Source organism: Odocoileus virginianus, chromosome 16, assembly GCF_023699985.2.
Source record: "Odocoileus virginianus isolate 20LAN1187 ecotype Illinois chromosome 16, Ovbor_1.2, whole genome shotgun sequence".
NCBI lineage: Eukaryota > Metazoa > Chordata > Mammalia > Artiodactyla > Cervidae > Odocoileus > Odocoileus virginianus.
In genome coordinates, this window is record NC_069689.1 from 20,699,795 (window position 1) to 20,711,973 (window position 12,179).

Consider the following 12,179-nt stretch of genomic DNA (forward strand, 5'->3'; position numbering starts at 1 on the left):
GGCCCACCCAACCAGAGGTCAAATGGATTAGAAAACCTTCAAGGGGTAAAGTCTGTTTATCTTGGTAGAGTATCTCTAGGCGGATGGATAGTCACAAGTATGAGCCTACCATCTTTCAACAATTCTTTTTTTTTTTTTCCATTTATTTTTATTAGTTGGAGGCTAATTACTTTACAACACTGCAGTGGTTTTTGTCATACATTGAAATGAATTAGCCATGGATTTACATGTATTCCCCATCCCGGTCCCCCCTCCCACCTCCCTCTCCACCCCATCCCTCTGGGTCTTCCCAGTGCACCAGGCCCGAGCACTTGTCTCATGCATCCAAAGGAAACTATAAGCAAGGTGAAAAGACAGCCCTCAGATTGGGAGAAAATAATAGCAAATGAAGCAACAGACAAGGATTAATCTCAAAAATATACAAGCAACTCCTGCAGCTCAATTCCAGAAAAATAAATGACCCAATCAAAAAATGGGCCAAAGAACTAAACAGACATTTCTCCAAGGAAGACATACGGACGGCAAAAAAACACCTGAAAAGATGCTCAACGTCACTCATTATCAGAGAAATGCAAATCAAAACCACAATGAGGTACCATTACACGCCAGTCAGGATGGCTGCTATCCAAAAGTCTACAAGCAATAAATGCTGGAGAGGGTGTGGAGAAAAGGGAACCCTCTTACACTGTTGGTGGGAATGCAAATTAGTACAGCCACTATGGAAAACAGTGTGGAGATTTCTTAAAAAGCTGGAAATAGAACTGCCATATGACCCAGCAATCCCACTTCTGGGCATACACACCGAGGAAACCAAATCTGAAAGAGACACGTGCACCCCAATGTTCATCGCAGCACTGTTTATAATAGCCAGGACATGGAAGTAACCCAGATGCCCATCAGCAGACGAATGGATGAGGAAGCTGTGGTACATATACACCATGGAATATTACTCAGCCATTAAAAAGAATTCATTTGAATCAGTTCTAATGAGATGGATGAAACTGGAGCCCATTATACAGAGTGAAGTAAGCCAGAAAGATAAAGACCATTACAGTATACTAACACATATATATATGGACTTTAGAAAGATGGTAACGATAACCCTATATGCAAAACAGAAAAAGAGACTCAGATGTATAGAACAGACTTGTGGACTCTGGGAGAAGGTGAGGGTGGGATGTTTCAAGAGAACAGCATTGAAACATGTATATTATCTAGGGTGAAACAGATAACCAGCCCAGGTTGGGTGCATGAGACAAGTGCTCGGGCCTGGTGCACTGGGAAGACCCAGAGGGATCGGGTGGAGAGGGAGGTGGGAGGGGGAACTGGGATGGGGAATACATGTAAATCCATGGCTAATTCATTTCAATGTATAACAAAAACTACTGTAATGATGTAAAGTAATTAGCGTCCAACTAATAAAAAAATAAAAAATTTTAAAAAAGATAAAATATATAAAAAAAATAAAATAAAATAAATAAATGCTGGAGAGGGTGTGGAGAAAAGGGAACCCTCTTACACTGTTGGTGAGAATGCAAATTAGTACAGCCACTATGGAAAACAGTGTGGAGATTCCTTTCAACTATTCTTAAACAGACTTCAACTTAATCTGACCTCATAGGGGCTACATTAGCCCAGGAAAAGACCTTATCCTCAAGAGGTGGTTATGAATAAACCTGGCCTAAGATGTTCTGAATGAAATCGCCTGGGTGTCCATTTTTGGCCAGAGTACAATTTTATCACATCCAATTGCAGCATTTTATTCTAACTTCACCAGACAAAGATAACTGAGCTAATCTATTAAAAGATATATATATATATGGCATGTAAGACATGATAAATCTTAGCTAGAAGACAAAAAAACAAATTTTATAGTTTCTGTGTTACATTACTGGCCATATGTTTTACATATAATGTGCTACAGTACTGTTTGTTATGTGATGAATTTCTCCATAGTCTTTTCTGTCACATCTAAGACTCAGCCTCACAAAATTCATACCTGCAAAGGCTAGAAATAATAAACAAAAATATAATAACATTCTCATATTTTTCCTGAATAAAACATAAGTTTTAAGCCTTACAACAGAAGAATAGGTTATTGTCTTTCAAATATTTTTGCAAAAATAAAAAATAAGAGAAAAAACCTATTATGTGCCAGGCTCTGTTTTAAGTGCATTAACTCACTTCATCCTTGTGACAATCCTGTAAGGTAAATAGTATTACTGTTTCATTTCAAAACTGAGGAAGTTGAGACACAAAGAGGTAAAGGCACTTGCCAAGGTCAAACAAATAGTACCAGACGGGACATGGATTTAGGCAGTATAGTTCTAAAGTCCCTGTTCCATACCAGCTCATCCAGTCTGATGGTATAATAATCATTCACATGGCATTTCATAAAGAATCTAGAATATCATCTACGGTCAATATGTAAACATATTAACATTTACCTCTTCAAAAACAGCCCTGGAAAAATCCCCACAGCGTAATGTACCATCATAGCTCAGTGACAGAAGGTGAGCCGGATTGGCAGGTGAGAAGTAAAGACAGCTAACCGGTTGACTGTGGGGCTGAAAAAGATAAACTCCATCCTCTTTAGGTTGGTGAGTCTAAAAGAGAGTTAGGGGTGGGGAGAGAGACAAACTGGTGAGAAATAGTAATATATTCCATGTCATTAAGTTGTTAAAATGTTTATGTCTGTATTATATTCAGTCTTTTCTCAGTCTATTATTATACCCAACCTCCTGATTAGAAAGTCAGAACTAGAAACTTTATACTCTAAGTTATTTTCCTAATTTTCAACCCAACAGAATTGTCTCATTTATGTTAACAGTTTCCAGTTTTTTGCAACTAGACAAGTAGTTTTTCATAATGCAGAGGGGAAATAATTACTGCTTATTCTGACTTCATTTCATGAAATACTCAGGAAATGTGAGATTTACTTTTTATTTCACACACAGGATAATTCCTTCCTACTAAAATACATCAATGTCACTTCTACTTTGCTTGCTAAGTATGCTTCTATATGAGTAAATCATCCTGCGCACAATTTTCGTAAGGTGTTTGGTTCTGGCACAAAATGATAGTTTTTTAAATATTTTATCCCCTAAATACTCTGGCCACCTGATGCAAAGAGCTGGCTCATTAGAAAAGACCCTGATGTTGGGAAAGATGGAGGGCAAAAGGAGAAGGGGGCAGCAGAGGATGAGATGGTTAGATAGCATCACTGACTCAATGGACGTGAGTTTGAGCAAACTCCAGGAGGTAGTGAAGGACAGGGATGCCTGGCATGCTGCAGTCCATGGAATCACAAACAGTCAGACACAACTTAGCAACTGAAGAAAAAAAAAAAAAAAAATCCCCTAAATATCCCATGAAAAATGCATGTATTTGAATTTCTATAGTAATAGTACTGCTTCTAAAGATTATCCTTTCACTACTGGATTATCAACTCTGAAATCATCATGTTTTGAATTTCCATGTTATATGCCTATACCACATGTTATATCATGAACCAACAACTATCATCTCCAAATCTAGCTTAGTCTGCTCTGAAATACTCAAGCATTGGCTTTGTCTTTTTTAAGTTTTTAAAGAGAAAAAAATTTTAAAGGAAAGAAAGAAAAAATCTTTTTAAAAAAAGGAAAAAAATTACAATAACACAAACTCCTCCTCCTACCCAGAGTTAACCACTGTTAACACTCGGCATATTGTCCATAGCATATATTTTTTAGAAAAACAATACTCTCCAGACAAAAATTCTGAAAAATCATTCAAAACCCAAAATTGACCAAAATTATCACTGAAATACTAAGCAATCATTATAGATGTCTTTACATGTAGTTACTTATATGGATAGGATAGAGAAGAAATTGGGGGGGGGAGGCCACTTTTAATAGTATTAAATTTAACTATACTTTAAAATAATAAAAGCAAGCTGAAGGAATTTTTGAATTTCGAGTTATTTCTTTTTTTTTTTTTTGAGTTATTTCTTTACAAGAGTTATCTAAGAAGGAAAAAGTATAAAGCATAAAGCACTTACAGTCATTAAGCTTTATTTTTAAATTTAACTATGTATGTCTCAATTTCAGATTTCTATTGATTGAGGACACTATTTACACCCCACCCGCCCTGCCCAATCTCCCCTTTTCCTATCTCTAGATTTATTTTTAATTTTTCCAGGTTAACAACATTCATATCTAGTTCTGTAATCATAATTCATATTGCTATTTAATATTAGTTCTGCATTTAGATGGATTTAATACTCATTATTGATTCTTCTGTTAAGCTTCTTCACTCCTGAATTCTTAATTATGACTTACTTTTAACTGGCTGAGATTTTCTATCAAGCAGTTTTTCCAGATAAACTCACAGGTCTTGAATTTCTAGAGTTTTTTCACGTGTGAAAATACCTACCTGCTGCGTTTACATTAGAATAACATCCTGGGCTACCTATGTATTCCAGGACACACTTCCTTCCCTCAGAACTTTGTAGACATTACACGAAATGTTGTAGAAAACTGAGGCAAGTCTGACTTCTCCCCTTGAATATAATTTGTTTTTCCTACCTGAAGAATTCTTTGTCCTTTAAGCTCCAAAGTTTCTGAGAACGTGGCATACATTTTCAAATGTGCCAATTCAATTCTGACTTGTCTCTTAAAACTTTTCTCATCTGTGTTTAAGATAACCTCAAATCTTTCCTTTACTATCAGTAATTTTATTTTCAGCAATGTCTACTATTTTGTTCCTTCTAATCTATTAGTTTTACTGATTTTCTATTTGTTTTCTTAGTTTTGCTGGCTCCTTCATTCCATTGTTTGTTATCTTGAGTCCTATTTTACCAAAATTAATGCTATTATTAACTTACTCCAGAGCATCACTGTCCAAAAGAACTTTCTGAGATGACAAAAATAATACATGTATGCATTGTCCAATATGGTATCCACTAGTCATGTGTGGCTATTAAGCACTTGAAATGTGGCTGGTATAAGTGAACAACTGAATTTTCTATTTTAATTACTTTAAAAATAAACACAGGTATCCTCGCTATTCAAAAGTTTGCTTTTTGCTTTATACCACTTCACTCTTAGAAAACACCTGTATTAATACCTATTTTTGGTAACTGAAGGGAATCCAAGAGGATTTTCATTTTTATGAGAAAAGGTAAAAAATGAAAATAGCATTCAGCATTTGTTTTGCAGGAAGCTGTTACAGAGGCAGCGCACCCCAAGCAGCAAGGGGCACCAACCACCAAGCTCTGACCCAGGGAACTTACACTCAGTATCTCAGCATGAAGTCGCTCTTGGTTCTGAACTGTGTCTGACAGCATCTGTACTTTATCTTGATTTATTCTGTGCATTTATTAGCAAGACACCTTAAGGTAATTGTCTCTTTCATTATACCATTTGAGTTTACAAACCGTTTCATAGTAATACTCTACTTTTGGATGAGGAGGGAAACCCGTAGTCCAAATTTCATTTCAGTCCAAAAATAACAAGTGTGCATCTAATGACTTCAAACTGAAATGAGTCCAGGACCAGTTTGGTTTGAGCCTAGAAATGACTGTCTGTACACACTGGATTGGAATATGAAAACTGAAAGTACAAGCACCAATAAAGACTATTAATCCCAAAAAAGAAAATGTAGCCCTCACTAATGTGGTGTTAGCCAGGATAGGAAGGCGGGGGGGGGGGGGGGGGGGGGTTGGGCAAAACCATTAAATGATTTTACTAGACATAAGGAATGAAGGGACAACCTAACTATTCCATGGCTTCCTCTTGCTTTCAGGATAAAAAGTGAAATTCTCAACAAAATTTATGAAGACATACATCTGACCTCTTCCCACCTCTGTATCCCGCCGCGACTCCACTCATCCCTTCCATCCATGCCTTTCTTGTCCATGCTCCAGCCACATAGGCATAGTTCAGGTCCTTGAATGTATCAAGCAGGCACCCTACCGCCGAAGGTCCTTGACATTCTGTTCCTCGTGCCTGAAATGCTCTTCTCCCTTTGTTTGCTTGGTTTATTCCTACTTAGCTTTCAAATCTCAACTCAATTCTCACTTCTTCAGGGAAGCCTTCCCTGATGCTCCAAATTAGGCCAGTCTACCTGCTACGGGAAAATATCACTTCCTTCACTCCATTAATCACCGTATATAATTCACTCCACTTATCAAACATATAATTACTTCATTCATGTTGCTTTTGCCACTAAATTCCAAACCCTATGAGAACATGGACAGTCCTTCCTCACAAATATGGCTGGGGTATCATTAGAAGAGTACTTAACGCAAAACACTCAGTAAGTGTGGAATGAATGAATGAGTGCATGAGTGACCAAATGACAACGCAACTGTTGACCCTGGGGGTGAGACTAGGAATCTGACAAAAAGTTAAGTGGAAAACTGAGGGACTACCAAGGCAACTCAGTGCGGTAAAGGAGTCTTCCCACAAACAGTGCTGGGACACTGGATATACACAGATAAAAAGATGAACTGGGGCCCTAACTTCAGAGCATATGCAAAAACAACTCAAAGATAATAATAACTCAAGGTGGATCAGTGAACTAAACGTGAAAGCTTAAACTATAAAAATATTTAGAAAAATACATAGGAGAAAAACTTCCTGACTTTGGGCTACATGGAAGATTTCTTAGATGACACCAAAAACACAATCAATTAAAAATTTGATGAATTGGACCTCATCAAAACTCAAAACTTTTGCACTTCAGTAGCATTAAGAAAATGAAAAGACAAGGAGACAAATTTGTAAATCAAGTATCTGATAAGGATGCACATCTAGAGTGTACAAAGAACTCTTATAACTCAACAAGAAAACGAACAATCCAATAAAAAAACTGACAAAAGACTTGAATAGACATTTCACCAAAGACACCCAAATGGCAGGATAAGAGCCTCAACATCATTATTCATTAGACAAATGCAAATCAAAACCACAGGGAGATAAAACTTCACTAGGAAGATAACACGCACTTGAAAGGCTATAATCAGAAAGACAGACAATAATAAATGTTGGTAAGCATGGAGGAAAACTGGAACCTTTGTACATTGCTGGTGGGAATAGAAGATGGTGCAAACCCTTTGGAAAGCAGTTTGGCAGTTCCTCAAATGTTAACCAGTTACCATATGACCTAGCAATTCTATTCCCAGGTACCCACTCAAAAGAAATAAAACACATTGCCACACAAAAATACATACACAAATATTTAAAATCAAATTATTCAGAACAGCCAGGTAGTGGAAACAACCCAAATGTCTACCAAGTGATAAATGCATAAACAAAATGTTGTATAATCAAACAAGGAAATACAATTCAACAATAAAAGACAGAAGTGCTGATAGATTAGCATCTACTAGCATGTTATAGTAACACAGATACACCTGAAAACCATACTAAAAGAAAAACACCAACATAAAAGACCATGTATTCTATGATTCTATTTATATGAAATATCTAAAAAGTGCAAATTTGTAGAGATTTGCCTGGGGATAAGGGTAGAAACAGGGATTAAATGTAAATAGCCATGAGGAATCTTACAGGAATGATGAAAATGTTCTAAAACTGAATTGTGATGATGGTTACACAACTCAATAAACTTACTAAAAATCATTAAATTGTACATTTTAAATGTGTGGATTTTATAAAATGTGAATTATACCTCAACAAAACTGATTTAAAAAACAAAAACTAGGGGAGGACGCCCCTGGCTGTCCAGTGGCTAAGATGCCCCACGCCCTGTGCAGGGGGCTCGGGTTTGTTCCCTGGTCAGGAAACCAGATTCCACATGCCAAAACTAAAGAGTTCACATGTTTCAACTAAAGATCCCACGTTCCACAGCTAAGATCAAAGAACCCATGTGCCACAACTAAGACTCAGCACAGTTAAATAATAAAAATAAATATTAAAAAAAAAACTAAGGAAGTTGGGGAGTGAGAACAGGATAGCTAAGACACCGACTTTAGACTTGCTCAGTCTGTTGAGATAACCAGGTGTCCTGAAAAACTAGAAAGTTGATTAAAACATTGCACTGCAGACATCCAATAAAAACGATGTTTGGAGTCATCAGAAAAGACACGACAAATGGACTGTTCTACATGTCTTCAACATATCATCAACACCCACCCTGAAAAGGTACTCACTTGACTGTGCTAATTCTCTATTTTTCCTTTTCTAAGTTCTTCAACAAATAGCCTATCCACTGTTTTCATTTCTTCTTCTACTTCATATTTTTAAATTTTTGTTTTATTTATTTTTGGCTGCACTGGGTCGTCATTGCTGCATGTGGGTTTCTCTAGTGCAGTGAGTGGGGGATACTCTTGATTGATGCTCAAGGTTCTTATCACGGTGGCTTCTCTTGTTGCGGAGCACAGGCTCTAGGCACCCAGGCTTCAGTAGTTCTGGCTCACAGCCTTAGTTGCTTCACAGAATGTGGAATCTTCCTGGAATAGGGATTGAACCTGTGTTCCCTGCATTGGCACGCAGATTCTTATCCACTGCACCACCTGAGAAGTCCCCTACCCGTACTTTTTTAATCTCCTAAAAGTCTCTGTTCCTTCCTTACCTTATTGTTGAAGCTATTCTCTCAACTCACTAATCATACCCTATGTCAAAACTAACAGCCCTTTTTTCTGTTCCCATTCGTTTTGGTGGTGGTTTAGTCACTAAGTCATGTCCAACTCTTACAACTCCATGGACTATAGCCTTCCAGGTTCCTCTGTCCCTGGGACTCTCCAGGCAAGAATACTGGAGTGGATTCCCATTTCCTTCTCCAGGGGATCTTTCCAACCCAGGAATCAAACCCGGGTCTCCTGCATTGCAGGTGGATTCTTTACAACTGATCTACAAGGGAAGCCACCCATTCTTCTTAACTCCTCTGAAAAAAAGCCCTGTCAGACTCCCACACTTGAAATTCATCTCTTAGCTTATACAACCTTATACTATTTCTGGTCCTCTTCCACTTCCCTGCTTCTGTTTTCTTTACCAAATCCTTTCACCTCCTAACCCTACTAACATCTTATCAAAATAAGCAAGAACCTATGCACTCAAAATAAAAGAGAACTTGGTTTTTATTTCTTCTCTTCTCACAAAATTCATTTTATTTATTAACCCCAACCCTCGACAAGTCACAATGGCTTCTCCATCTCCATTAACTGTCCTTAAGGCATTTTTCATTTCTTTGTTCTACTTCCCCAATTAGAAAATAAACTTCAGGGCTTCCCTGGTGGCTCAGTGGTGAAGGATCTGCCTGCCAATGCAGGAGACATGGGTTCGATCTCTGATCCGGGAAGATCCCATATGCTGCGGAGCGACTAAGCCGGTGTACCACAGCTACTGAGCCTGTGCTCTAGAGCCCAGGAGCCACAGAGACTCTGCAACAAGACACGCCACCACAACAGGAAGCCTGAGCTTCACAACTACAAAGTAGGCCCTGCTCACTGAGACTGAAGAAACGTCCCAACAGCAAAGAAAACCCCGAAAAGCCAAAAATAAAAAAATAAATAAATTCAGAGAACATTAACTTGGCTTTCTTCAATTCTGTAACCACTAAAAGCAATCAATGCATTATTATATATGCAATGAATGAAATTTAATATCAGTTTCTGACTCATCAAAAAACAACTAGAATCATCCTAAGAAGATCCATGGGAAGATATTTTGATCCAGTTTGAAAATTATATTTTAAACAAAATTAGAAAACTAAGAACTTGCTGTGATATTTTCATATATACATTTAAAGCTGTAATAAAGTTTCCTGGCAGGCATTTATGCCCAGATGACTAATGATATTCAAGCTAAAAATGTCAGAAGTTCTATAAAGTAAATTTAAATTCCTCTATGTTTCTAAAATTTGGAATCACAAAGCAATAAATCTCAAGTAACATCTAGAAACACATGGCTCTAGGCTGTTCTTTCGCAGACTATTTCCTTTAGTCGAATTTCAGTATCTTCAAAAAAACAATAACTTACCAAATCCCAAAGTCCAACTTGCCCATATTTGGCCCCAGCTGCCACCAAAGTCCTCATTTCTGATGGGTGGATGGCCATTGAGGTAATTGAGCCTCTGGTAACTTTACAGACAGTGTCTTCACTAATGACCATGCCATTTAAATTGACTTTGTAGCTGAGAACATTAAAAAGTTAAACTTTAGAAGTAAAACCAAACTCAATGGTCAAAACAATGAAAGGTGATTTAAAAAAGAAAAGTCACAATAAATGTGGGAAAATATTCAATTTCCTGGCAATCAAGGAAAGCAAATTAAACAACAGGGTGCTATTTTTCACTCATAAAAGTTAGTAGGCTATAGTTAAACATTCATATATACTAACAGCAGAGTAAATTCATATAAGATTTTCAGAAATTTAAAAAAAAAAAGATTTTTAAAACAATTTGGCATGTCCTAAAGGGGGACCCAGATAACCACAATGCTATGACCACTTACCTAGAGCCAGACATCCTGGAATATGAAGTGAAGTGGGCCTTAGGAAGCATCATTACAAAGCTAGTGGAGGTGATCAAATTCCAGTTGAGCTATTTCAAATCCTAAAGGATGATGCTGTGAAAGTGCTGCACTCAATATGCCAGCAAATTTGGAAAACTCAGCAGTGGCCACAAGACTGGAAAAGGTCAGTTTTCATTCCAATCCCAAAGAAGGGCAATGCCAAAGAAAGCTCAAACTACTGCACAATTGCACTCATCTCACACACTAGTAAAGTAATGCTCAAATTTCTCCAAGCCAGGCTTCAGCAATATGTGAACTGTGAACTTCCAGACATTCAAGCTGATTTTAGAAAAGGCAGAGGAACCAGAGATCAAATTGCCACCATCCTGCTGGATCATTGAGAAAGCAAGAGAGTTCCAGAAAAACATCTATTCCTGCTTTATTGACTATGCCAAAGCCTTTGACTGTGTGGATCACAATAAACTGTGGAAAATTCTGAAAGAGATGGGAATACCAGACCTGCCTCCTGAGAAATCTGTATGCAGGTCAGGAAGCAACAGTTAGAACTGGACATGGAACAACAGACTGGTTCCAAACAGAAAAAAGGAGTATGTCAAGGCTGTATATTGTCACCCTGCTTATTTAACTTATATGTAGACTATGTCATGAGAAACACTGGATGAAGCACAAGCTGGAATCAAGATTTCCAGGAGAAATATCAATAACCTCAGATGTGCAGATGACACGACCCTTATGGCAAAAAGTGAAGAACTAAAGAGCCTCTTGATGAAAGTGAAAGAGGAGAGTGAAAAAGTTGGCTTAAAGCTTAACATTCAGAAAACTAAGATCATGGCATCCAGTCCCATTACTTCATAGCAAATAGATGGGGAAACAGTGGAAACGGTGACTGACTTTGTATTTTGGGCTCTAAAATCACTGCAGAGGGTGACTGTAGCCATGAAATTAAAAGATGCTTGCTCCTTGGAAGGAAAGTTATGACCAACCTAGACAGCATATTAAAAAGCAGAGACATTACTTTGCCAGCAAAGGTCCATCTAGTCAAGGCTATGGTTTTCCCAGTAGTCATGTAAGGATGTGAGAGTTGGACTATAAAGAAAGCTGAGCACCGAAGAATTGATGCATTTGAAGTGTGGTGTTGGAGAAGACTTGAGAGCCCCCTGAACTACAAGGAGATCCAACCAGTCCACCCTAAAGGAGATCAGTCCTGAGTGTTCATTGGAAGGACTGATGTTGAAGCTGAAACTCCAATACTTCAGTCACCTGATGCAAAGAGGCTGATTCATTTGAAAAGACCCTGATGCTGGAAAAGATTGAAGGCAGGAGAAGCAGACGACAGAGGATGAGATGGTTGGATGGCATCACTGACTCAATGGACACGAGTGTGGGTAAACTCCGGGAACTGGTGATGGACAGGGAGGCCTGGCGTGCTGTGGTTCATGGGGTCACAAAGAGTCGGACACGACTGAGCGACTGAACCGAACTGAAAGGCTATAAAAACGTCCATAACATTTGACACATTAACCTCACTTCTGGAATCTATCCTAAGGAAATAATCCACCATCACAATATAATCTTCAACAGATACACACATACAAACACTCAAAACTAAATAGAAAACAACTCCAAATACCAAGAGGTTAAGCAAATTTCATCTACTGAATGAAATATTACTCAATTATTCCATAAATTTAAAGAGTAGTAA

At 37.9% G+C, this 12,179-nt stretch overlaps 1 protein-coding gene across 5 annotated transcripts in view; it reads right to left on the reverse strand.

Annotated features, from left to right (window-relative positions):
- Positions 1–12,179, reverse strand: part of WDR76 (WD repeat domain 76) — a 58,801-nt gene that overhangs the window by 14,991 nt on the left and 31,631 nt on the right. For all 5 annotated transcript variants that reach the window (XM_020881428.2, XM_070477953.1, XM_020881433.2 and 2 more), the window contains 2 exons: positions 9,984–10,137; positions 2,448–2,606 (listed from right to left, as the gene is read on the reverse strand). In XM_020881428.2, coding sequence (XP_020737087.1) covers positions 2,448–2,606; positions 9,984–10,137 — 313 coding nt within the window. The remainder of the gene's footprint in view (positions 1–2,447; positions 2,607–9,983; positions 10,138–12,179) is intronic.